At 56.6% G+C, this 25,250-nt stretch overlaps 7 protein-coding genes across 7 annotated transcripts; 4 read left to right on the top strand and 3 right to left on the bottom strand.

Moving 5' to 3' along the window:
* Positions 1-210: 210 nt before the first annotated feature.
* C8Q71DRAFT_797120 (mitogen activated protein kinase-like protein) lies at positions 211-1,751 on the top strand (the record flags this gene model as incomplete). Its single annotated transcript, XM_047925724.1, has 8 exons — positions 211-313; positions 367-560; positions 610-670; positions 726-1,048; positions 1,113-1,373; positions 1,430-1,495; positions 1,548-1,608; positions 1,666-1,751. The coding sequence occupies 8 exons, from the start codon at positions 211-213 to the stop codon at positions 1,749-1,751; spliced, it is 1,155 nt and encodes a 384-aa protein (XP_047778646.1).
* A 1,810-nt stretch (positions 1,752-3,561) lies between these two features.
* C8Q71DRAFT_907950 (uncharacterized protein) lies at positions 3,562-7,253 on the top strand. The gene is made up of 5 exons (XM_047928975.1): positions 3,562-3,694; positions 3,758-4,191; positions 4,242-5,433; positions 5,492-5,901; positions 5,953-7,253. Exons 2-5 carry the CDS (start codon positions 3,820-3,822, stop codon positions 7,066-7,068), a joined length of 3,090 nt encoding a protein of 1,029 aa, XP_047778647.1. The 5' UTR covers positions 3,562-3,694; positions 3,758-3,819; the 3' UTR covers positions 7,069-7,253.
* A 407-nt stretch (positions 7,254-7,660) lies between these two features.
* On the top strand, positions 7,661-10,739 carry C8Q71DRAFT_79812 (uncharacterized protein; the record flags this gene model as incomplete). The annotated part of the gene is made up of 5 exons (XM_047925797.1): positions 7,661-7,781; positions 7,845-8,285; positions 8,337-9,663; positions 9,719-10,044; positions 10,094-10,739. Coding segments are annotated over exons 2-5 (2,677 nt in total), but the record flags the coding sequence as incomplete, so codon positions are not given.
* A 929-nt stretch (positions 10,740-11,668) lies between these two features.
* C8Q71DRAFT_762098 (uncharacterized protein) lies at positions 11,669-13,818 on the bottom strand. The gene is made up of 4 exons (XM_047923907.1): positions 13,761-13,818; positions 13,525-13,711; positions 12,405-13,334; positions 11,669-12,355 (listed from the first exon to the last, which is right to left on the bottom strand). Exons 2-4 carry the CDS (start codon positions 13,699-13,701, stop codon positions 11,996-11,998), a joined length of 1,467 nt encoding a protein of 488 aa, XP_047778649.1. The 5' UTR covers positions 13,702-13,711; positions 13,761-13,818; the 3' UTR covers positions 11,669-11,995.
* Positions 13,819-15,508: 1,690 nt separating this feature from the next.
* C8Q71DRAFT_79832 (HPP family-domain-containing protein) lies at positions 15,509-16,639 on the bottom strand. The gene is made up of 3 exons (XM_047925808.1): positions 16,259-16,639; positions 15,646-16,190; positions 15,509-15,591 (listed from the first exon to the last, which is right to left on the bottom strand). The coding sequence occupies exons 1-2, from the start codon at positions 16,466-16,468 to the stop codon at positions 15,657-15,659; spliced, it is 744 nt and encodes a 247-aa protein (XP_047778650.1). The 5' UTR covers positions 16,469-16,639; the 3' UTR covers positions 15,509-15,591; positions 15,646-15,656.
* Positions 16,640-17,841: 1,202 nt separating this feature from the next.
* On the bottom strand, positions 17,842-21,414 carry C8Q71DRAFT_79903 (uncharacterized protein). Its single transcript, XM_047925862.1, has 5 exons — positions 21,294-21,414; positions 20,790-21,230; positions 19,439-20,738; positions 19,070-19,383; positions 17,842-19,021 (listed from the first exon to the last, which is right to left on the bottom strand). Exons 2-5 carry the CDS (start codon positions 21,165-21,167, stop codon positions 17,858-17,860), a joined length of 3,156 nt encoding a protein of 1,051 aa, XP_047778651.1. The 5' UTR covers positions 21,168-21,230; positions 21,294-21,414; the 3' UTR covers positions 17,842-17,857.
* Positions 21,415-23,515: 2,101 nt separating this feature from the next.
* Positions 23,516-25,157, top strand: C8Q71DRAFT_80121 (membrane bound O-acyl transferase family-domain-containing protein). Its single transcript, XM_047925950.1, has 4 exons — positions 23,516-24,022; positions 24,075-24,421; positions 24,480-24,507; positions 24,562-25,157. Exons 1-4 carry the CDS (start codon positions 23,645-23,647, stop codon positions 25,006-25,008), a joined length of 1,200 nt encoding a protein of 399 aa, XP_047778652.1. The 5' UTR covers positions 23,516-23,644; the 3' UTR covers positions 25,009-25,157.
* The last annotated feature ends 93 nt before the right edge of the window (positions 25,158-25,250 follow it).

Consider the following 25,250-nt stretch of genomic DNA (forward strand, 5'->3'; position numbering starts at 1 on the left):
GTTTCAGGCCGGAGCAGGACGTGAGCAGATGTGCAGATCCGCGGGCGGGCACATATAATAAAATGCGGGGAGGCGCCATGCGGAAAGACAAAGAGCCGCGGTCTGTTGCTATCGCTGCCCGAGACTCGGTATCCAGACAACAAACACTATATAGCCACCAACTGCCACAAGCCTCCTCCCGCCTCTCCCTCCTTGTCCTCCACGCCCATCATGCCCGAGCAGGCCCAAACTGCAGCCGCACCCTCCAAGTCCAAGCACGGCCATGCTGCCTCGCAGGCCCAGCCGGCTCCGCGCAAAGTGCGCTTCAACGTCGGTGAGCCCCATCAGCCCGCAAGCCGGGTTTCCTCCCTCATCCGTTCTCCGCAGGCTCGCAGTACCAGGTCCTAGATGTTGTCGGAGAAGGTGCCTACGGCATCGTATGCTCTGCCGTTCACAGACCGAGCGGGCGCAAGGTCGCCATCAAGAAAATCGCACCCTTCGACCACTCCATGTTCTGTCTCCGTACCCTGCGCGAGTTGAAGCTCTTGAAATTCCTCAGTGAGGCAGGGGTTAGCGAAAACGTGAGTCGCCGAGTCCGTCGTCCCGTACGCCACTAGAACTGTACGCCAGATCATCTCCATCCTCGATATAATCAAGCCACCATCCATAGAGCAATTCAAAGAAGTATACCGTATGTCCCATCTCAGTGCTTTCGTGCCTCCAGGCCTTCATTGCGCGCGTCGCAGTCATCCAAGAACTCATGGAAACCGACATGCACCGTGTCATCCGGACACAAGATCTTTCTGACGACCACGCCCAATACTTCATCTACCAGACCCTCCGCGCGCTCAAGGCGCTGCACTCCGCCGACGTCATCCACCGTGACCTCAAACCTTCCAACCTACTCCTGAACGCGAACTGTGATCTTAAGGTCTGCGACTTTGGTCTCGCGCGCTCAGTCAAGACCGCCGAACCATCCGGCACCGAGACGGGCTTTATGACCGAATACGTCGCGACGCGGTGGTACCGCGCGCCGGAGATCATGCTTACATTCAAGCAATATACCAAGGTGCGTTTGCCTTCTGTGCACGAGCTGTGTGTTTGTAATGGGGACTCACCGAGGGTCTCTCCAGGCGATCGACATCTGGTCAGTCGGGTGCATCCTCGCGGAGATGCTCTCCGGCAAGCCGCTCTTCCCGGGGCGCGACTACCACCACCAGCTGACACTCATCCTCGACGTGCTCGGCACACCGACGCTCGACGAGTTCTACGCAATCACGACGCGCAGGTCGCGCGACTACATCCGCGCGCTGCCCTTCCGCAAGCGCAAGCCGTTTGCGCAGCTCTTCCCGAATGCCAACGCGCTGGCGGTAGACTTCCTGACGAAAAGCTTGGTACGTACCGTATCCGTCGCAGGACTTCCAGGTGTTCATGCTTTTATTTCGCGCAGACTTTTGACCCTAAAAAGCGCATCACTGTCGAGGAGGCGCTGGCTCACCCATACCTTGAAGCATACGTACGTCTTGTTCTCTTCGCACGTTACGCTCGCTCATGGTTCATGCCCTCAGCATGATCCAGAAGACGAACCCGTTGCACCGCCACTTGACCCCGAGTTCTTCGAGTTCGATTGTCAGTAACCTCCGTATCCGTGTCCACCATCTTACCTGACCCCTAACCTCATTCAAGTGCACAAGGACGACATCAGTCGCGAACAGCTCAAGGAGCTCCTGTACGACGAGATCGTGTCCTTCCGCGCCCCGCCCATCGTATAGCGCGCACGGAACAACGCGCACCGCACGTCGCATAAAGGACAACCCGCCCCGCTCCCCTGGTCCCTTCTCACTCTTCATTCGTCTTCATCTTACAGACATATACACCATCTCGTCAACTGCGTCGCTGCTGTCCATCTCTCAATTGTATACGTACGTCGGATCAATGCTGTGTCACGCTGCAGGCGGCGGGCTGATGTGCTTGGGTTGGGCGGGTTAGCCTCCGTGTAGGTTGTGCTTGGGTTGTGCTCTACGCCATCAATGTACTCTATACCTGGATTATGTTGGCAAACATCTACACCATTCACTTGCATGTCGTTGGTCGTTGTCTTCCGCGTAGTCGCTACCTCCAGTCATAGACTGCTCTGGTGTGACGAGGACAGAATGAGTGATGCGCGGATGTGCATCGCCTTCGCCTCGCCTCGCCGATATGGAGTCCTCTGTTCGACAGGTGAAGCCTGGGCCCTGAGGAGCGGGCGCATCGCTCGTTACGTTATGTTGAGCCGCGGTAGATCACCCGATTTTGAGTATCGGACGCCGCTGTCAGCTGTGCGCTTTGGACGATTCCTGAGAACGCGCTGCGACGTATTTGGTTCCGTTGGCCGATACATCCGATGTCGAACTTTGTCCCTGGGGTCGGACTGAGCATCGGCATGCCAAGTACACTCTGCGCGAGCGGGCGAACGGGAAGGCTGCATGAAGATGTACCTGCACACTGCGAAGATGACCGGCAAACCCCGTGGTACAAGGTCGATTTTGTTCTCTCTTGGCCCACAAGTCCCATCTGAACGATGATAATTGATCTGTTTGCTCGGCGCGCATAGTTCTCTCGCTGCGAGTGGCTCAGTTCCACGTCGACGCTCTCGGAGAAGGGAGGATCGAGTGGGAGTCGGAATTGATCTCAACGCGCGGGGCACGCCCCCATTATATGCATCTAGAGCGCGGTCAACGGTGTAGCGTCTTTTTGGAAGCTTATGATGAATGAAAACGCAAATGACGAACGACAGAGAACTTGCGACAGGAAAGGCAAGCGTACTGCCAAAGAAGGGAAGTAGTAAGTGACGAGATCGAGCGGGCATTCGCTCGATGAAGACCGTTGCTCTCCCTTCTGGTGAAGGCTACCAGGACGTCTCAGGCTGCCCCTGTTCCCTCCGCTCAATGTTCCAATCGCCTGGATACATAAGCGTCGGAGCTGGCGATGAGTAACCGTGTTCGGACACTGTCAACTCGGAAATCTTGAGCGTAGATGCACTGAGAACCTTCGCGTAGGTGAGGAGAACAGTTGTTGCAGGAAAGGTTTGTTCTCGGTCCGGGGTAGGAGCAATCAACGTTCAGTGTTGAGTTATAGGGCAATTACTCACCAATTCCCTAGGGCCAGCAATCAGTGTAGGTGTAGTGATCATGATAGTCACGGTTATTGACACACATATTGCACTTAGATACAGACAAGCAAGAATTCCTGTCGACGTGAGATCGTATGAACAGAAGAGATGGCGCGACTGAGCATCTGCTAAGTAATCTGCTCTGAGCTAATAGGTTTGCAGTCCTCTCTGGCTTTGACATGGGACCGGCCAAGCACGAAAGCTGGGTCTTATCGGCGGTCCAGAAAAATTTCAACAGCTTGTAATCGAGGTACCACATGCTCTGCGCTTCTCGCAGCGACCGCTGAGCTAGAAAATACAAGGGCTGAACAAGGAACATGCCATATCGGGCGGACAATGGCTGCCGCATTGATGGGGCGGTGAGACATCGTCCGGATATGGTAAGTCCATCAACACGTGCATGGCGCGTTGGTGGCGGGTTTGCGCGCCTATTGCTCATCCTCCCGCTCGTCGACGCGACCGACTGCCCCGTCTGAGGCGTACTGCTCGCTGCTACTGGATATATCGCGGACTGTTGCCGCAGATACTACATAAATCAATAACTGCATTGACTACGGGCCACAAGTAAGTTCGATTACGCTGGATTCTTGCAAAATGGGACGCGCCGCTGACACACAAGCCACGCAGTCCCCCGTGGCTGTTCACGAACATTTCCATTTTGGGCGCGTTGTTTGTTGCCGGAAATCGATATGCCTCGCCGCTCAAAAGCATCGATGCTGCGGCGCCCTCCCCCGCGACCCCTCTCTGCTTACCCCGACAGTAGTCGAACTGCCTGCTATACCGTCGATCAGGCGGACATGGCGGACAAGGCCACGCCTCATAAAGGCCCCGTACAGCCAGATGCTACCGACGGAGCCAACAAACGGCAAAAGAGCGAGAGGGACGCGAGAAACTGGAAGACTGAGATCTTCGAGCGGATCGTCGAGCCCACATCACGCATCCATGAATTCTTGACGGAATTCGTCCCTTCGGAGGAACCGATTCCTGCTTGTCCGGACGAGACGTTCAATGCGGAGGTTCCGAATGGGAAAGGAGAGGAGCCTAACATGTATGGACCACTGGTGAGCTAAATTGATGTTTGTTGCTGGCGACCACTGAGGACAGCTCGCAGGTGGACGGGCTCACCAGTCTGTTCAGGCAGTTTCCTGAAAACAGAAGGCCCGAGTTCTCCGATAATGCACACAAGACTGTGCGCTTCCCGTATGCGTTGTGCGACGACGCGCACCATGCCACAAAGCCGGACGTCATCGCTACCATCCCTGCACTCCCGGAGGTCCCTCCTCACGATCGCTGGCGGAACATCGCCCTCGTCTTCGAAGCGAAGTCCACTGCTCAGCAAGATCCTATGATGCGATACACCGACGAGCACGAAGAGACGCTGGTGCAGCTAGCGAAGAGCGCCCGTAACATCATGCTGGCGCAAGGGAGACTGTATGCCTTCGTCGTCGGAGTCTACGGGCATGGAGCGCGCATATTCCGCTTCGATCGAGCAGGCGCTGTATGCTCCCCGCTCTTCGACTACGTCAAGGAGCCTCACATCCTGCACGAATTCATTTGGCGGTTTGTCAACCCCTGGACGAAGGGTTGCGCGGTGGTCGGTGACGATCCGACAACTAGCCTTGGTGATCACGTAGATCGTGCTCACGCACAGGAGTGGGTGAAGATCCACGACCCCACACATACGTACACCCCCGAGGACCGCAAGGCGGTCCGTAAATTCGTTATCACCAAGGACGGCAAGAACAAGGCGGCGTACCTTGCGTACAAGCTCATCTTCGTGAATCCGCGCCTCTTCTCGCGCGCGACGACGATCTGGGAGGCCTTCGAACTCGACCAGGACGGCATGGCGACTGGCAGACGTGTCGTGATTAAGGACGCCTGGCGACAGTTCGTGCGACCATCTGAAATCGACTTCTACCTCGGAATGCAGGAGGCGATGGATAAGGCGGAGGAGGGTGTGGCGTTGACCCTGTCTGGCATCGCCGAGTTCGAGTGCGGCGACGATCTGGGCTTCCGCGAGGCATGGGAGCTCGATGCGGAAGCGGAAGAGACGTCGAACAGCGACAATGAGAAGGCCTCCTCGGAGTCGACGACTAGAGTGGAGACTGAGTTTCCCTCGAGGCTGAGAGTGCCATGCTCGCGTGTCCTAGGACACCGAACCGTTACCGCTGGTTGCCGGAAAGCGGGTGATCAGAAGAATGAACGGGCCCAGCAGCGGCTGGTACTGAAGACGATCGGGACGCCGATCACCGACTTCATGTCAACCTACGAGATGGTTTCTGCAGTCCGAGACGCCATCGAAGGTACGTCGTACTTAGTATTGGCGTGTGGTCGCAATATAAATGTCAGAATCTACGGTAGGGCATCGACAGGCGTATCTGGCTGGAGTCATTCACCGAGACATCAGTCAAGGCAACGTCATGATTGTTAGGAACGCCGACGGGACCACTCGCGGCTTCATTCACGACCTTGACTACGCATCTAGTTGGAAGCATTTCTTGAGCAGTCGCAGCAAGGACAAGCCTGCTACCCTGTCAGAATGGGAGAAGTACGCTCGAGAGGAGTATGGGCGCGATTGGCGGAACAAGGTGCCAGTATGGGATGACAGCGATGAAGACTCCGGTGATGAGTTGCCCACGGTTGCAGACACCGTTGACGCAGAAAGCGAGCAACATTCGTCAAACAAATCGGAGGGCGTACATAGTGAGGGCACACCGGCACGCGCGCCTTCTCCCTCAAAGGACTCGAAGCTGGGACAGAAACAACGCACGGCAAGTTGACGCTCTCTACGTACGTGTAATAGGTACTTACTGTGTTGACAGGGAACGTTACATTTCATGGCCATCGAAATACTCAATCAAGCATTCGGCGTTACGCACGAGGCTCGGCATGACCTGGAATCTTTCTATTGGTTGCTGGTCTGGATCATTCTTCGACATACTACGTTTCAGCACGAGGATGGTGATCGAGCATGGCATGGGCTTTTCGATGCGGAGACGGTGCGAGCTTGTCGGGCACTCAAGAGTGACTGGGTGACCCAGTCGTACGAACCACTGCGAATGCAGCATAATCCTCCGCTCGAGAAGCTCTTGCGCAGGTTTCGGGCGCTTTGCAAGACGAACTTCGACGACGTGGGTCTGGCGACAACGTGCATGACGCACGATCAAGTCTTGGCCATCTTCGATCGTGCTCTGAGGAATCGCAAAGCATGGCCCAAGGATGACCGCGCGAAGCCATGGACACCACCCAAACGCAGCGTGCTGGACGACCCTACCATGTCGCGGCGGTCAGGTCAGGCTCGCACGAAGGGTACCATGACCTATAGCTCGCAAGACGAACGTCTCGTATCTTGGCACTACCAGTCCAACAATCGCCCCGAAACTCCGCCCCCGCCCTCTGTCGCAGAATCTCGGTCGGATGGAAAGCCAGTGGACTCTGAATCATCGTCCGACGACGATAAGCCGATCACCCGCAAATATAAGCTGGGCACAGCTTCGGGTGCTGTTTCGGGCAAGCAGACTCGTACACGGACTGCTGCACCACCTGCCTCCTCCGAATCGCCGCGCATACCAGGCGGTTATGAAGCCACGGCGTTGACAGACGGCGACTCGCCGCAGCGGCATACGTCCAGTTATTCTTCACACGCGTCCGAGAACAGGGGCACCGAGGACGTTCGACAGTCGGCGAGGAGCACTTCTCGCAAGATGGGCCCTCCACCCGGTCCCAGCACTCGCTCCGTTCAATCGCAAAGCCAGACCGCAAGCCGGCGTGGAGATGCGTCAAAGAGAGGTAGTAGCGCAACGAAGCGGAGCCGTGAACGCGTAGAAGATGACGAGGTTCAGCGCGGTGCCGACGCATCTCGTTCGTCGAAGCGTCTACGGACGCTCAGCCAGCCGCGAACGAGCCGGAGTTCACATAAGAGCAAGGGCAGGCGATGACACGTTTCCCGTTGTGGCGGCTGTCGACGCTCTGGTGGCAAGTGACGTCCACTGAGTCATGTACAGACTACAGCATGGTATAATTAGTAGAATCATCCCGACACTTGCTAGCTCTTGTCAGACTACATCGAATTTTCAGCTTGTTGCTAAGTATGCGCAGCGCTATGCAGCTATGGTACCTCCTCAAAGGCTGCTGCGCGTAGGCCACTCAAACTACTTGCTCAAGGTGATGAAGGGACGTCAACTCCAGCTGGTCAACGACGGCAGTTAACCTTGCCTCTGGACACACCCGTTGGTTTCCGACATGCCATGGCTAAGATCTTCGAAGCTCGAGACTTCAGCTTCAACTCTCAGTGCGAATTCCTTATCGCTCCTGCAATCCTCGGAGATATCAACGCTAGCACATGCTCTGCGCTTCTTGCAGCGACCGCTGAGCTAGAAAATACAAGGGGCTGAACAAGATACATACCATATCGGGCGGACAATGGCTGCCGCATTGATGGGGCGGTGAGACATCAACCGGATATGGCAGGTGGGTCAACACGTGCACAGCGCGTTGGTGGCAGAGTTGGGCGCCTCTTGCTCGTCGCCCCGCTCGTCGACGAGACCGATTGCCTCTGTCCGACGCGTACTACTCGCTGCCACCGTGTATATCGCGCGTTGCTGCCGCAAATACTGCTAGACATAACAGCTGTACTGACTAAGGGCCACAAGTAAGTCCGGTTGCCTCAGATTCTTGCAAAATGGGATGCGCCGCTGACTCGCAAGCCACACAGTTATCCGTTGCTATTCCCCGAATAGTTCCATTTTGGGCCTGTTGTTTGTTTCCAGATATCGATATGCCTCGCCGCTCAAAAGCGTCGCTGATGCGGGGTCATCCCCCGCAATTCCTCTCTTCCCACCACGACAGCCTTCGAACCGCTTGCTTCACCGCCGATCCTACCGACATGGACGACAAAACCTCGCCTCACAAGGGTCTTGCGCGTGCAGACCCCGCGAATTCGGCGGACAAACGGCAACAAAGCGAGAGAGACGCGAATACTTGGAAGAACCAGATATATGGGCGGGTCGTCCAGCCTGTCGAGGACGATGAGATCAACATCTTCCTGAGGGAGTTTGTTCATTCGGGGGTGCCCATGCCCCAATGCCCGGCGCGGAAGTTTCCGCAGGAGGTACCCTCTGGGAAAGGGAAGGAGCGCGAAATGTATAAGGCTCTGGTGTGTATTCATTAGTCGCGTTCACCGACTACTCCTTACGCGAATACATAGCTCCCTGGTCTTGCTACTTTGGTCGAAGGTTTCAAGGCCGCGAAGCGTCCGAAATTCATTAACCACGCACACAAGGACATGCGGTTTCCATTCGCTTTGGGCGACGACGATAACCATGTCACGAAACCCGACATTGTAGCGACGATACCTGCACGGCCATACATTCCTCCCGCCGATCGCTGGCGGAACGTTGCGCTAGTATTCGAGATCAAAGCTCGCGATGCAGACGACCCAATGGTGAAGTACACAGCCGCGCACGAGAAGACACTTGTCCAGCTTGCGAAGAGTGCACGCAACATCATGCTCTCGCAGGGTAGACTGTACGCCTTCGTCGTCGGGATCTACGGACATCAGGCACGCATCTTCCGTTTCGATCGGGCGGGGGGTGTATGCTCGCCGCAGTTCAATTATATGAAGAAGCCGTACATCCTCCACGAGTTCATGTGGCGCTTTGTGCACCCCGCAACCCCCGGCTGCGTTGTAGTCGGCGATGATCCAACAATCCGCCTTGGCAGTCGCGCAGACCGCGCACTAGCGCAGAAATGGGTGGCAGACTATGACCCCTCGTGCACGTACACTGCGGAGAATAGGAAGGCTGTCCGCAGGTTCACCATCACCAACGACAAGGGCGTCCCGACCGAGTACCTGGTCTACAAGCTCATCTTCGTGAACCCACGCCTCTTCTCACGTGCGACAACGATTTGGGAAGCTTTCGAGCTCCTTAAGGGTGGCAAAGAAACGACGGGAAAGCGTGTCGTTATCAAGGATGCCTGGCGACAGTTTGCGCGGCCATCCGAAATTGGCATATATATGGAGATGCGGGAGGCGGCGGAGGCGGCGGCGGAGGAAGCGGCGGCGGCGGCAGCGGAGGAAGCGACGGCGGCGGCGGCAGCGGAGGAAGCGACGGCGGCGGCGGCAGCGGAGGAAGCGACGGAGGCAGCAGCGGAGGAAGCGGCGGAGGCGGCAGCGGAGGATGTAGCGTCAGCCTTGATCAACATCGCCGAGTTTGAGTACGGCCAGGACCTGGGCCTGCGGGAGGCACAGAGCCTGGTCCCTCCGCAGGAGCGGGCCAGGTCCAGCGCTAGCGGCACGCAAGGTGCCTCCGCAGGTCCTGCGGCCGAGAAGTATTTCGAGGATATTCCCCCGTTGACGGTGCCTTACCGGCGCGTTTTGGGACAACGGACTGTCACCGCACGCTGTCGAGATGTGGAGCACGAGTATAACGAGCGCAGTCATACGCGGCTGGTTATGAAGACGATCGGAGTACCAATCACCCAATTCGAGTCAACGTACGAGTTGGTCACAGCACTTCGAGATGCTATCTTAGGTATTTCGCACTGCAATTCTGACACAAACGCCTCTGACATCGTATCTTCTCATAGGGCATCTCCAGGCTTACCTGGCTGGGATTATCCACAGAGACATCAGTCAGGGCAATGTCATGATAGCACGGAGGCCGGATGGTACAATCATAGGCTTCATCCATGACTTCGATTACGCCTTCAGCTGGAGGCGATTCCTGGAGCGCGAGAGGAAGACCGCGAGCATCGAGGAATGGGAGAAGTACGCTCGGGAGGGGTACAAGCGCGCGATACAGAATCTGAAAGTACGATTGGCAGCAAGAAGACGTGGTAAAGACAGGGCCGAACCCAAGGCCGAACCCGCGCCAGACCCAAGAGACCCAAGGAATGATCACAAGCAGCGAACGGTAAGCGAGTCGCCTGCCTCGCGTTCTTGCAGCTAACATCCGGTCTCAGGGCACACCGCATTTCATGGCCATCCAAGTGCTTGATGAGCATACACGTGTCCCCCACGAGGTTCATTACGATCTCGAGTCTTTCTACTGGCTGCTCGTGTGGATCATCCTGCGGCATACCACCTACTCGCACCTCGATGACGAGGATGCTTGGCACCGTCTGTTTGATGCTACCCTGTATCAAGGCAGGGCTCTCAAGAAGGAATGGCTCAGCAACGAAGACACCGTGTATATAGAGTCAAACGAGCCGTTAACGAACCTTCTAGACGGGTTCAGAGTGCTCTGCAAGAGGAGCAACGATAACCCCGACATGCGTTTGACTCACGAGGAAGTCCTGGGGCTTTTCGACGAAGCACTGGCAGATCGGGATGCCTGGCCTCGAAACGATCGTGCGCGCCCCTGGGTTCCGCCCAAGTTCGACCCAAATGAGCAACTTCCAGGCATGGAAGTGCCGTCGGGTCAGAAACGCGGCAAGGGGACGCTCACCTACACCTCCGAGCAGCCTGTGATTGATCTTCCGCGCGGAAACGGTGATGAAGAGGATGGAGACGACGACCAGGACGTAGAAAATCATGTCGACGGACAGTCTGCCGAAACGGAGTCGGAGGAGGACGAGGGCGACGAGGACGAGGAGGAGGAGGAGGCGGTGGAGGAGGAGGTGGTGGTGGTGGAGGAGGAGGAGGAGGAGGAGGAGGAGGAGGAGGAGGAGGAGAGGTCGGAGGTACCGCCGCGATCAGCGCGTGCGAAGGGTGTCCGCGGTAGACCGACGCGCCAACGGGTCGCCCCTGTGCGCGCCTCGAGCGTCCACTATCGCGCATTTGGTACCCGCGAGGACCCACCATCGACCGACAGCAATGCGTTCCAAACGCACTCGTCCGGCTATGCTCTACGGTCGGCACAAGGCAAGCAGGCTCAGCCATCAGCGGCCAGCACCTCTCGGAAAGCGGCACGTCTACCCGGCCCTTCGAGGACCCGCTCCGGCGGTTCGCAGAACCAGTCTGCGAAGCGGCCTACTCGTAGCCAGGACGGCCCGTCGACACGGGGAAGTAGTACTGGGAAGCGGACTCGCACCCGTGAGGACGACGGAGATGTAGAGGACGGCGCCAGGTCGACCCCCTCGCCCAAGCGTCCCCGGACTTTGAGCAACTCTCGGAGTACGAGAGGGCCTCGCAATCCCAGGAACAAGCGTTGATCAATGTAGCTTAGTCTTTCCCTTCTCTAATTCGTGTACATGTTGGACTTCTGAGTTTATTTGTTTGTTTGCTCGCTGCCGTATTTAATTGGACATCCACCGACCGTTCCAGACATGAGCGGCAAGCGCAGACAAAGTCGGAGACATACGGTCAACTCGCACAAGAGGCTCAGGTACATACTTTACGTTCTCCGTACTGCCTTCCTGTGTCTTTCAGACTTCAGCGAAACCATCGACCCCAAGTTGACTGGCTGACCCGTTGAGGTAGAGTTCCTACGATCGAGCATCCTGCCTCGGCCTGCACATATGGGTCCGTACGACTCAGTAGCCCACCGGACCAAGCGGCTTCCCTTTTGTCATAAGCGACGCGACCCCAACACGGCGTTAGATGTGAAAGCATGCCATTTCGAGAATGTTGCAACAACAGAAAGCGACGACTGGTGACACTAAGCTACGCAACTCGACATCAAGATCGTTAGAACACAGACAGGCGTTTCGTACTTTTCACGCGCGGCGGCCGTCCGCTGGATACTGGTCTGTCTCCCCAAAGAATGCAAAAACGACACAACCCACCAGCCCAGACAAGACTAACCGTCCGCCACCCGCCACGGCGCGGCACTCACCCCCCTGCTCACAGCACAGCACAGCATGCTCTACCGAAACCCCACCAGACCCCATCGCCATCCGCCCACCGCCGAAGGGATTAGCAGTTTACTTTTGCGGCGGTGCACCCCGTCCACGTCCACCCGGGCCTCCACGTCCCCCGCGATATCCGCCACGTCCCCGCTCACCGCCTATTGACCCACCGCGCGGTGGCGGGCGCTCTCCTCGCTCCTTCCGCGTCTCCACGAAAATCCGTGCGTTGCCCTCCGCGCCCTCGATGCGGATACCGCCCTCTCCACCCTGAGGGACCGACAGCGACGCAATGATCGCGCGCCGTGCGGCGTCCAGCTGCGTGAACTCGAGGAATGCGCACGCCTTATTGCGCAGGATGTCGACGTCCTTGACCGGCCCAAACCGTTCGGTGAGCGTCTTCTTCAATGCGGCCTCGGAGATGTTCTCCGTAACGCTCTGCGGACGGCTGTGAGTATCACAATGGTGTCTTAATGAATGAACGCACCTTGATGAAGCACTGGGGCGTCGGGACCGTCTGAGCAGCGACCAAAGCCGGATGTGCGTGCGGCGCCGTTGGCCGCGTCGTGACATGGGGCGCAGGCGACTGAGGGCCACTGACCGGAACCGGCGTACCCGTCGCCGCAGGTGCCTCGCTGACACCGCGGGCGTCGGGTGCTACTGCCGAACCCCACTTGCTCGAATCCTTTGCTGCCAGGTTCGCCCAAGTCTTCCGCTGGGGCGGTTGTTGAGGCTGAGGCGCAGCAGGAGCCTGGACCGCGGGTGGCGGAGCAGGTTGTTGCGGTGGCTGCTGTGGTGCCGGCGCAGCTGGCGTCGGGAGCGGCTGCTCTTTGGGCGCAGGAGGTGACACGGGCGGAGGCGACGCTGTTGCAGGCGGCTCCGGGGCTGGTGATGGCGACCTAGCGGGGGTAGCAGCAGGTTCCGGCTCGTGCTCGGGGTGCACGCCGTTGGGCTGCTGCTGCTGCACAGGTTCTGGTGCAGGCTCCGGAACGGGTGGCGCAGGCGGCTCCTCGGGTTCCTCAGGTGCAGGAGGTGGTGTAGGCGTCGCCGCAGGCTCCGGATGGTGTTCGACGGGGGCAGGAGGCGCAGGCGACGGCGCAGAGGGCACCACCGACGGCGCAGGAGATGCCTGCAGGGGAGGGATGGCAGGGGCAGCAGCCTCACCGTCACTCGCCTGATCGTCCTCAACGGCCTCTTCCTTGAGGAAACGGAAGATGTCGTTGAGTACGAAGTAGCCGTTAGGCTGCTCGGCGAGGAAAAACGTCTGGACGAATTTGCGCCAGGGGTCGCCCTGATTTGACATCTCGCCGATGACCTGGATAATGATACCGCCGTTCGCAGAGGACTGAGCATCGACCGAGTGGATGAAGACTTTGCAGTCTTGGAAACCGATGGAAGAGATTTTGTTATGGATTTCCTGACAATCCGTCAGCCCAAACACTGCACACGAGAATGGCCGGCAATTGCTGCCTAGATGTAGGTCCGTGCATGCAATGCAAACGCTAGAGGCGCGAAGTCCGCCAGTGCCGACGCGCTGAGGACGACCTGGCCTCCCACGCGTATTACGAAGCACGACGCGTCAGCACCGGCCTGGACGGTGAACGTACCTGCTGGCCATAATATGCCTTAGTCTCCTCGCCCTCCAAGCCATGGACAAATGTAGAGTTTTTAGTGTAGAAGCAGTGCAAACGATTGGGCTGTTTGTTAACAAACGTGTAGTATTGCGGGACGAATTGCCAGCCGACTTCGGAAGGATTGACGGTGGAAGTGCCGTTGGTGGTCATGATGATGCTACTGAGGCGTATTCAGCATCACAAACAAGCTCTGATTGCGCTGTGCTCACCGTGAAGATGGGAGATGAGGTGGGGGTGAAGGTGCGTGTGGGCCACGGAGGCAGGCAGAGTCGAAGTCAACAAATTACCAGACGCTCACCGACGCGACACCGTGCCACTCTTTCAAACTCCGAGACGCTCCGCAATATTGCGCCACATCTCAGTCGAAATCCACCAGCCCTCGGACAATCGGCGACGTTCCACTTGCGTCCCACTCGTTTTTGGGCCTGTACCTTCTCATTCTGCACAGTCTGCTGCTCATGAAAATATACAACCAACGCATTTTTCAGTCTGTAACGGTGAGGCCGAATACAATTGCAGTGATACGGAGTCCCAACACGATCATTACCTGACTCAGGGGTTCCGGATCCTCATCTCACACTCAGCATGAATTCGATCTGCTGACACCAGTCAGAGCCGAGTCCTTCTCCAATTTTTTGATCATACAGGGACGGTAGGTCGCAGAGTGTGGCCTTCCGCCAACAGCCAAACAGCCTAATAGTGCGACGCGACTACGGGTCTGTCTGCACAACTTGAGTGCAATGCGGCTGTGTCTCGAAGGTGCGTCTCGCCGTAACTCCTGAGTAGTGACTTGTTTCAATAACCGGCCTGCTGGCGCTTCCTGGGGCGTAGGTACTGCGCGGTGAAGTCCGCACCAGGTGCTGAAATGCGCAACCAACGTCATCTGCAATTTCTTGTCCGTAGCCTGGCAAACGTTGGCAGACGTTCCAGGGGACAGTCGCGCAGAGCACCTCTGCAAGTGGGGTTCATTGTGATTATCCTCCAAGTGAGTTCGGACAGTTAGAAATCTTTCTACTATACATTCGCCCATAAGACACCAGCTCCTTCCTGCCCTCTATACGCCGAAATTGATCACGTTCAATCTGCTATGGTGACGATTGTGCTTGAAGGCTCGTCTAAACGTGAGGAGATTGCGGAGGTCGTTGACGGCGCACCCGACGTACTATCGATGTCGTTGTCACCGTAGTGGCGATGGTGTATGGAAAGAACCCGAAGAGTCCATTGGGACCATCATTATCGCCTTCATCACCGTCCTCGCCACCGTCGCCGTCCTGACGCTTTGCTCCTGCGGCTGTCCATCGCCGGTGGATGTCGCGCACGCAGTAGCGGTCGTAGAGGTATGGCGTTTAATCGTCTGCATGCCGGTGCGGGTGATGGACACGGGCCCGGCAGGCGCTGCACGCGCGAAAGTCAGAAAGTGCGGGTAAGTGAGCTTGAAAGATAGGTTTACTCACCGGCTTGGGCACTGTAGGTGCAAGCCACGACGGCAGCTGCGAGCATGGTGGACTTGCCGTTGAAGATCGTCGTGCAAGGCGAGGCGAGTGATCGGCAACTAGAGGAATATGTTCAAGTGGCTTGATGTTGCCCCACCAGCACCCTCTGTATCTAGTTTTATAACAGCAAGAATTACGGTACGAGATTTCGCACCAGGTCCTGTCATGACCAGCCGACTCACCCTTGACGAGCCAGGTACCTTTGCTCGGTTACAAAATAAGCGTGTGGTTCGTCAGGCCACAGCAATTCCCTTCGGTCCGCGTGGAACATCCAACGGCTGGCTCTGACCGGGACCCACGACCGAGTCCTCACTGCATTCGAGTGCCGACAAAAATTAACACGGAATGTACGCGGATGACTAGGGTACATCGCAGCGACATCCGGGCGCCGCAATACTCTCTATGAAAGAAATGGCTCCGGCTGGCCTGTATTTAGCCATGGTATTTGAAGGATTTCTTCGGGTTGAGTGAGATCTGTGCTCATATCCACTATTCAATGGGTGTGATACTAAATACATAGGTTTGATCCTTCACGGCCCATTGTTCCCTTTGCACATTGATAAGTGGGTCGAACTACAACTTCGAGATCACGTACACGCACCATTAGGTTCATTATACTATGTCTCCTGCAGTTTGTTTCTCAGCAGGTTGAGGCGCAGACGTTGAAACAGTAGCAGATGACGACCTTCCCGCGATCCCATCCGCATCGTCCGACTGCACATTCGGTGCGCCCAAACCGGCCGACGTCTTTGCCACCGGCGGCGTCGCCGGTGTGAACCAAAATATCGGGTACCGCCTCTGTACATTGTTCACCAGCAACGCCGTGACCAACACGAGCATGCTCGATAGGAGGACGACAGGCAGGTAGTACCAGCTAAGGTGCCAGACGTCGTCGTCAAGCGCAGGCAATAGTGCGGTAGCACCCGCGGGTGGGTGCGTCGTGCCGGTGATTTGCATGGCGACGATGGCGACGGACGTGGAAAGGGACGCGGCAAGCCACCTGATGGACTCGAAATGCGGGCTGAGTGAGAAGAGCTTAGTGATGCAGAGCCCGAGAAGGGCCGAGATGAAGTGCCCGCCGATGAGAGCACGCGGTTGCGCGAGCGGGGCCTCGATTGCGCCGTAGCAGAGAACGGCTGACGCGCCCTGTAGCGAAAATGAATGCGGCTTGGTTATACATGTTATAAGGGAGAAACGCTACTAGGAAGGCTTACGTAGGATGCGACCATGGAGGGAACGCCGCGGTCAATGAAGTACCGCGCATGTCCGAACACGGCTTGCAGGACGCAGAGTCCAGAGAAAGCACCGATGAACGACCAGAACCAGACGAGGTATTCTGGACGTTTTGGCGGGGGTGTTGCACGGTATCCCAACCACCGCGTGATCCACCGAGGATAGCGAGCAAGAGGGTGAGTCGAGCTCATGTGGCGAACACAGTAAGCTTTGTATTCTTCCTTCCGTCGAGTGCTCGCGCGAATAATGGCCCAGTGAAAACTGGCGACGTCGACGCAGAGTGAGCCTGATTTTGATCCCGTCTGCTATGAAGCTGGCCGAGGCTGTGAATCGTAGGTGGCAAAGTGGGCTTGAGAGAGGACGGTGCGGTTAGGCATGTGCACGAGTATCCAGCCGTATAAATATTGACGATGTGTCTCACCTGCGCCGTGACCGGTTGACCGATCGACTTAAAGTTAAGCTTGATCCGGCGCTCAATGAGCAATGTTTTCGCTACTTTGGGATAGGTCGGCATATACATGGCCCAATTAAGGCTACTGCGCCTCTGAAGGTTCTACGTGCGCGGCCATATTGCCTTCCTCATCCGCGGGGCAATCGTCTAGTTTTGGATGTGTGGATCGAACCAGGAAACGAATCGCTGTGGTGGCAGAAACGCGGTCCCTCAGCCCAGTCTATTACTAATAGGTCATGAGGGCGTTCGACTCATCGTGATCTGTCATGATTGCTGGCACCTGACATGAGCCATTCGAGCGAATGCAGGGCGAAGATTCAAGAGGATCTCACGAAGAAAACCTTCAAGTTGGGTTTCAGACCGTCATCTACTTACACTGAGGAACGTCTTCTCACTGCATCATAAGCCATGACTCGAAGAGCGCTACTGCCAAGTGGCAGCAGCCCTACCAGCTAGACGAGCTCCTCAATCCACCGCGTCCGAGCAGGACCGTCGCCTCATACTTACTACTAGTAGGTCGTGATCATCGCAGCGGGTTGGTGCCTGGACTGTGGGAGCTTACAGTTGTATAATATATCCGTCTGCACTCGCCGCTAAAGCGTTAACGTTTGGAACCCGGGTTAGTGAATGCTTGATACCACTGGTACCCGGGCCGGCGAAGTGTCCTGCTCTGAGGTACACTGAGCCAATGACTCTGTAGACCCCACGTCTCGACCTATTGCAGCTCAGTATCCAGATAGCTTATGTCTATACAGGGCTTCGCTCTTAGAAGACAATAGATTGGATTTGTGAACAAACATACTCATCACGCAGACGAGGGTCAAAAAGGCAAAAGTCCACAATGTACATGAAATGCAGAGAACCACCAAAGAAATAGCTCCATTCGACGAGTACGTGATGACAATGCTAGAAGATCATACACACCAGGAGAGCTTCAAGTTCCCAGCTTCATTAATCACCGATCAACGTTCGATGCTTGTCCTAGGGTCGCGAGACGCTTTCATACTGCAAGCATCGGTCAACGACCTGGGACGCTTGAGCTTGAGCGAGTGGACGACCTGGCGCCGACCTCCATATTGTTGTCGTCCTCACGGTTGAGAGTCCGCTCCGCAAGCACTGCTTCCCCGTATCAACGGACACGCTTGCTCCTGAGATTGCGAGGCCCTCTCGTACTGCGAGAGTTGCTCAAAGTCCGGGGACGCTTGGGCGAGGGGGTCGACCTGGCGTCGTCTTCTACATCTCCGTCGTCCTCACGGGTGCGAGTCCGCTTCCCAGCACTACTTCCCCGTGTCGACGGACCGTCCTGGCTACGAGTAGGCTGCTTCGCAGACTGGTTCTGTGAACCGCCGGAGCGGGTCCTCGAAGGGCCGGGTAGACGTGCCGCTTTCCGAGAGGTGCTGGCCGCTGATGGCTGAGCCTGCTTGCCTTGTGCCGACCGTAGAGCATAGCCGGACGAGTGCGTTTGGAACGCATTGCTGTCGGTCGATGGTGGGTCCTCGCGGGTGCCAGATGCGCGATAGTGGGTGCTCGAGGCACGCAAAGGGGCGACCCGTTGGCGCGTCGGTCTACCGCGGACACCCTTCGCACGCGCTGATCGCGGCGGTACCTCCGACCTCTCCTCCTCCTCCTCCTCCTCCTCCTCCACCCCCACCTCCTCCTCGTCGTCGTCCTCGTCGTCCTCGTCCTCCTCCGGCTCCGTTTCGGCGGACTGTCCGTCGACGTGATTTTCTACGTCCTGGTCGTCATCTCCATCCTCTTCATCGCCGTTTCCGCTCGGAAGATCAATCACAGGCTGCTCGGAGGTGTAGGTGAGCGTCCCCTTGCCGCGTTTCTGACCCGACGGCACTTCCATGCCTGGAAGTTGCTCATTTGGGTCGAACTTGGGCGGAACCCAGGGGCGCGCACGATCGTTTCGAGGCCAGGCATCCCGATCTGCCAGTGCTTCGTCGAAAAGCCCCAGGACTTCCTCGTGAGTCAAATGCATGTCGGGGTTATCGTTGCTCCTCTTGCAGAGCACTCTGAATCCGTCTAGAAGGTTCGATAGCGGCTCGTTTGCCTCAATGTACACGGTGTCATGGTTGTTGAGCCAGACCTGCTTGAGAGCACTGCCTTGGCGTAGAGTGGCGTCGAACAGAACGTGCCAAGCATCGTCACCATCGAAGTGCACGTAGTTGGTATGCCGCAGGACGATCCACACGAGCAGCCAGAAGAAGGATTCGAGATCGTAATGAACCTCGTGGGGGACGCGTGTGTGCTCATCAAGCACTTGAATGGCCATGAAATGCGGTGTACCCTGAGATGGATGTTAGTTGCAGGAACGCGAAGCAGGCGACTCGCTTACCGTTCGCTGCTTGTGATCATTCCTCGGGTCTCTTGAGTCTGGCGCAGGTTCGGCCACGCCTTTACCGCCTCTTCTTGCTGCCATCCGTAGGTACATGGTCTTTACCACGCGCTTGTACTCCTCTCGGGCGTACTGCTCCCACTCCTCGATGCTCGCGGTCTTCCTCTCGCGTTCCAGGAATCGCCTCCAGCTGAACGCGTAATCAAAATCATGGATGAAGCCTATGACTGTACCATCCAGTCTCCGTGCTATCATGACATTGCCCTGACTGATGTCTCTGTGGACAATGCCAGCTATGTAAGCTTGAAGATGCCCTATGAGAAGATACGATGTCAGAGGCGTTTGTGTCAGAATTGCAGTGCGAAATACCTAAGATAGCATCTCGGAGTGCTGTGACCAACTCGTACGTCGACTCGAATTGGGTGATCGGTACCCCAATCGTCTTCATAACCAACCGCGTATGACTGCGCTCGTTATACTCGTGCTTCACATCCCGACAGCGTGCGGTGACAGTCCGTTGTCCCAAAACGCGCCGGTAAGGCACCGCCAACGGGGGAATATCCTCGAAATACTTCTCGGCCGCAGGACCTGCGGAGGCACCTTGCGTGCCGCTAGCGCCGGACCTGGCCCGCTCCTGCGGAGGGACCAGGCTCTGTGCCTCCCGCAGGCCTAAGTCCTCGCCGTACTCAAACTCGGCGATGTTGATCAAGGCTGACGCTACATCCTCCGCTGCCGCCTCCGCCGCTTCCTCCGCTGCTGCCTCCGTCGCTTCCTCCGCTGCCGCCGCCGCCGTCGCTTCCTCCGCCGCCGCTGCCGCCGCTTCCTCTGCCGCCGCCTCCGCTGCCTCCCGCATCTCCATATATATGCCAATTTCGGATGGCCGCGCAAACTGTCGCCAGGCATCCTTGATAACGACACGCTTTCCCGTCGTTTCTTTGCCACCCTTAAGGAGCTCGAAAGCTTCCCAAATCGTTGTCGCACGTGAGAAGAGGCGTGGGTTCACGAAGATGAGCTTGTAGACCAGGTACTCGGTCGGGACGCCCTTGTCGTTGGTGATGGTGAACCTGCGGACAGCCTTCCTATTCTCCGCGGTGTACGTGCACGAGGAGTCATAGTCTGCCACCCATTTTTGCGCTAGTGCGCGGTCTGCGCGACTGCCAAGGCGAATTGTTGGATCATCGCCGACTACAACACAGCCGGGGGTTGCGGGGTGCACAAAGCGCCACATGAACTCGTGGAGGATGTACGGCTTCTTCATGTAATTGAACTGCGGCGAGCATACACCCCCCGCCCGATCGAAACGGAAGATGCGTGCCTGATGTCCGTAGATCCCGACGACGAAGGCGTACAGTCTACCCTGCGAGAGCATGATGTTGCGTGCACTCTTCGCAAGCTGGACAAGTGTCTTCTCGTGCGCGGCTGTGTACTTCACCATTGGGTCGTCTGCATCGCGAGCTTTGATCTCGAATACTAGCGCAACGTTCCGCCAGCGATCGGCGGGAGGAATGTATGGCCGTGCAGGTATCGTCGCTACGATGTCGGGTTTCGTGACATGGTTATCGTCGTCGCCCAAAGCGAATGGGAACCGCATCTCCTTGTGTGCGTGATTGATGAATTTCGGACGCTTCGCGGCCTCGAAACCTTCGACCAAAGTAGCAAGACCAGGGATCTATGTATTTGCGTAAGAGGTGATTGACGAACGCGAATAATGAATACACACCAGAGCCTTATACATTTTGTGCTCCTTCCCTTTCCCAGAGGGTATCTCCCGCGGAAATCTCCGCGCCGGGCATTGGGGGATGGGCACCTCCGAATGAACAAACTCCCTCAGGAAGACGTTGATCTCATCGTCCTCGACAGGCTGGACGACCCGATTGTATATCTGGTTCTTCCAAGTATTCGCGTCTCTCTCGCTTTGTTGCCGTTTGTCCGCCGAATTCGCGGGGTCTGCACGCGCAAGACCCTTGTGAGGCGAGGTTTTGTCGTCCATGTCGGTAGGATCGGCGGTGAAGCAAGCGGTTCGAAGGCTGTCGTGGTGGGAAGAGAGGAATCGCGGGGGATGACCCCGCATCAGCGACGCTTTTGAGCGGCGAGGCATATCGATATCTGGAAACAAACAACAGGCCCAAAATGGAACTATTCGGGCAATAGCAACGGATAACTGTGTGGCTTGCGAGTCAGCGGCGCATCCCATTTTGCAAGAATCTGAGGCAACCGGACTTACATGTAGCCCTTAGTCAGTACAGCTATTATGTCTAGCAGTATTTGCGGCAGCAACGCGCGATATACACGGTGGCAGCGAGTAGTACGCGTCGGACAGAGGCAATCGGTCTCGTCGACGAGCGGGGCGACGAGCAAGAGGCGCCCAACTCTGCCACCAACGCGCTGTGCACGTGTTGACCCACCTGCCATATCCGGTTGATGTCTCACCGCCCCATCAATGCGGCAGCCATTGTCCGCCCGATATGGTATGTATCTTGTTCAGCCCCTTGTATTTTCTAGCTCAGCGGTCGCTGCAAGAAGCGCAGAGCATGTGCTAGCGTTGATATCTCCGAGGATTGCAGGAGCGATAAGGAATTCGCACTGAGAGTTGAAGTCTCGAGCTTCCTCGAAGATCACAGCCATAAGCCATGACTCGAAGAGCGCTACTGAGTAGCAGCAGCCCTGCCAGTATGCGGTCCTGCTCGGACGCGGTGGGGCAAGGAGCTCGTCTACTGTATAGGACGTGATCATCGCAGCGGGTTGGTGCCTGGATTGTGGGAGCTTACAGTTGTATAATATATCCGCCTGCACTCGCCGCTAAAGCGCTAACGTTTGGAACCCGGGTTCGTGAATGCTTGATATACCCGGGCCGGCGACGTGTCCTTCTCTGAGGTACACTGAGCCAATGAGTCCGTAGACCCCACGTCTCCACCTATCGCAGCTCAGTACCTAGATAGCTTATGTCTACACGGGGTTTCGTCCTCAAAAGACAATGAGTTAGATTTATAAACAAACGTACCCATCGCGCAGACGAGGATCAAAATTACAAAAGTCCACAATGTACATGAACTGCAGAGAACCACCAATGAAACAGTGCTCCATTCGACTAGTACGCGATGACAATGCTAGAAGATCACACACACTGGGAGAGCTTCAAGTTCGCAGCTTCAGTGATCAACGTTCAACGCTTGTCCATAGGGTCGCGAGGTCCTTTCATACTATGAGCGTCGCTCAAAGTCCTGGTATGCTTGGGCGAGTGGACGACCTGGCGCCGTCCACATCGGTCCTCACGGTTACGGGTCCGCTTCGCAAGCACTACTTCCCCGTGTGAACGGGCCGTCATAGCTAAGAGCAGGCCGCTCCGAAGGGTCACTCTGCAGACGTCTGGGACGCGCTTCGAAGGACCGCGTGGAGGCCTTGTCCTGCGAGAAGTACTTCACGCCGACGGCCAAACATCTTCCTCGTCCTTCGTCGCGCCTTTGCCCTTGGTCAACGCCTCCTTCTCGTTCTTAGCTGAGGGGAGAAAATAACCCGGCGAGTGTAAGTGCAACGAACCACTGGCTGTCGACGGGGTAATATCGTGGGCATCAGATGCGTGAGATTGGCTGGTCGACGTGCGTGCGGCAGCGACCCATCTGCTAGAAAGTCCACCGCGGTCAGCGCTCGAACGAGCAGATCATCAGTCACTTTTGGCTCCAACTCACTGTTAGTATGCGTGGGCTCGCCATCGGACTCGTCTTCTTCGGGAGAACGCGGACGCTTGGTAGGAACGACTGCCACAGGATTCAGGAACTTTAAGCACGTCCGATGATCAGACTCACCCAGGGCGTAGACTACAGCAAGGTTGTCAATTACTATGTCCACATAGTAAGATGCGATACCAGCAGTACGCACTATACGCGTCCAGCGGTAGTCCGTCGCGTCACAGTACTTGTTGACTCGGAGTGCCAGGAACGCGAGGCGCCCAACTTCGCCACCGACGCGTTAAGCACGTGCCGTTCCTGGCAAGCGCCTCAAGTTGACTCCAAGTCCGAGTCGTACATAACTTCTCCACGACGCCATTCGGAAGTACCTCGTCCGATGAGCAACACAGACATTGGGCTTGACGTTTTCTGCGCGCTATCATCGAGTGACACAGGCCCCTGCTACCCCTTACGAAGGAAGAAGATCGGTTCGCAGCCCTATCCACATGTACTCGCCTTGCTCCGCAATGCCTTCCAGTCCGCAATCCTGAATCACAGCATTTCACCGAGAGCAGAAGTCTGACACAGTTCGAGCGGGGGTCCGTTTTGAATTGACCTCCCGCGATTTGGTATGTATAGCGAGGCTGGTCTGCTTCTCGACAACTCATTTGACTAGCAAGCTGGACAACGGAGGAACGCCGAGTGAAAGGTGCAGTCTGGTGTGGTCTAGCTCATTCTATTACACGGCGTTGCTGAACTCAGTTGCCGCCATATCTAGGGAACGTGGCATGCTTTCTCATGCCAGCGGCGAAATGGTTCCTGACAAGATGACAGTTGCATATGTCCGCACACTGAAAAAGAAACGAGTACTCTGGCCATTGCGCAGCGAAGACACCGTCTCTGTCCACGCATGGGAGGCGCCATGGTCATGAATACCACCGACGACAATGCAACAGCCCCCGTTGTACCGCTGCTAGTCGCATCCAACCTCGTCGTAGCGTCACTGCTAGTCTCTTCGCTACCGTTTCTATGGCGGCTTGGAGGTACCGTCCTCTGCTGCGCAATATGGCTCGCTGCGTATTGCGGAGGCTCAGGAGACTACCCGACGGGGTGTGTGTTGACGATACAGGCATGCACTGCCCTCTATCTTCTCTGGATGACGAACCCGATTCGCGACTTCCGGCACGAGCGCGATTATACGGCACCGGATGAATTACCCTTCCTACGTCGAGTGCACTGGGCGCTATGTATCATGAACAACCCTCGAGGTGTGGGGTGGAACTACCAGGTACGTAACGCAGTCACCGATCAGACATGTCTTTCACGCGTTCTCTGCACAGGTTGCGAACGTACCACCCCCACCGAGTGAGTCTCGGTGGTATTTCGTGCGCCGACGGTTGAGGCGTGCATTCTACTACTACATGCTCCTCGACCTGATTCAATGCTACGAACACCAGCATCCATTATTTTCCCTTCGTGGCACCGGTGGGCCATCAGTGACCTCGCAGGGCTATCTCCTTCGCCCCGTTGATGTTTTCGCGCGGGTGGCCAGCGTGGCGTTCGAGCTGGCAATGCAGCACGCACTCTTTGCCGCGGCAATGGTGACACTTGGTCTCTCTCTGCCGAGGGACTGGCCGGATATTTACGGTCGGTGGTCTGATGCGTACACCGTGCGGCGTTTCTGGGGGTAAGTCAACTCGCGCAATTACCCTGCTCCCATGATTGCTCAAACGGCCGACTTACAGTCGTAGTTATCATCAGATGCTACGCAGAGTGAGTATTTACTCCCTGTCCATTGAATGATTGAGCTCATTGTTCATTTGAAAGGTGACGGCATCGACCGGGAAGTTGGTCTGCCGGGTGCTATCCCTCAGGTCAGGATCATGGGCATCCTCATACACCCAACTCTACGTCGGTTTCGCAGTCTCAGGGTTGATCCACTGCGGTGGCGACTTCATGGTCAACCGCAAGCTCGTCGGCGTCTCGTTCCCCTTCTTCATTTCCCAGGCCGTCGCTATCACCGTGGAAGACGCAGCGATCGGCGCAGCCCACAGGGCGCGACTCCGCTTGCCCGCCGGACTCGTGCATCTCATCGGCTACATATGGGTGTTCATATGGATGAACATCTCATGTCCGTGGTACATCGACTGGAGCCTGAGGGAGGGGGTCATCGACGTGGACCGGGTTCCTTTCTCTTTGATTAGTCTAGTTTCTTCGGGCACGAACGCTGGGGCGGTCTTCTTCTACGCCATTTTGTTCTCGATGAAGTCGTAGAAGCGTTGGTTTGGCATTTGAAGGACTCTGGGGAACTTGATGTAGCGCCTGTATAACAATCGTAGAGGGACAATGGGTTGTAGGGCCTCCTGCACCTGTACACAGTACGCTGTATTTCAAACATCGTTAGAATGATACATTCAACACTGAGCAGATTTACATAAGTTACACTTCATTCGTCGGCCGAGGACTTGGAGCTTAGTCATCATACGCACGCATCCAACAGCCCTACTACTACACTA

Source organism: Rhodofomes roseus (assembly GCF_022264815.1).
Source record: "Rhodofomes roseus strain CIRM-BRFM 1785 chromosome Unknown C8Q71scaffold_11, whole genome shotgun sequence".
Taxonomy (NCBI): Eukaryota; Fungi; Basidiomycota; class Agaricomycetes; order Polyporales; family Fomitopsidaceae; genus Rhodofomes; species Rhodofomes roseus.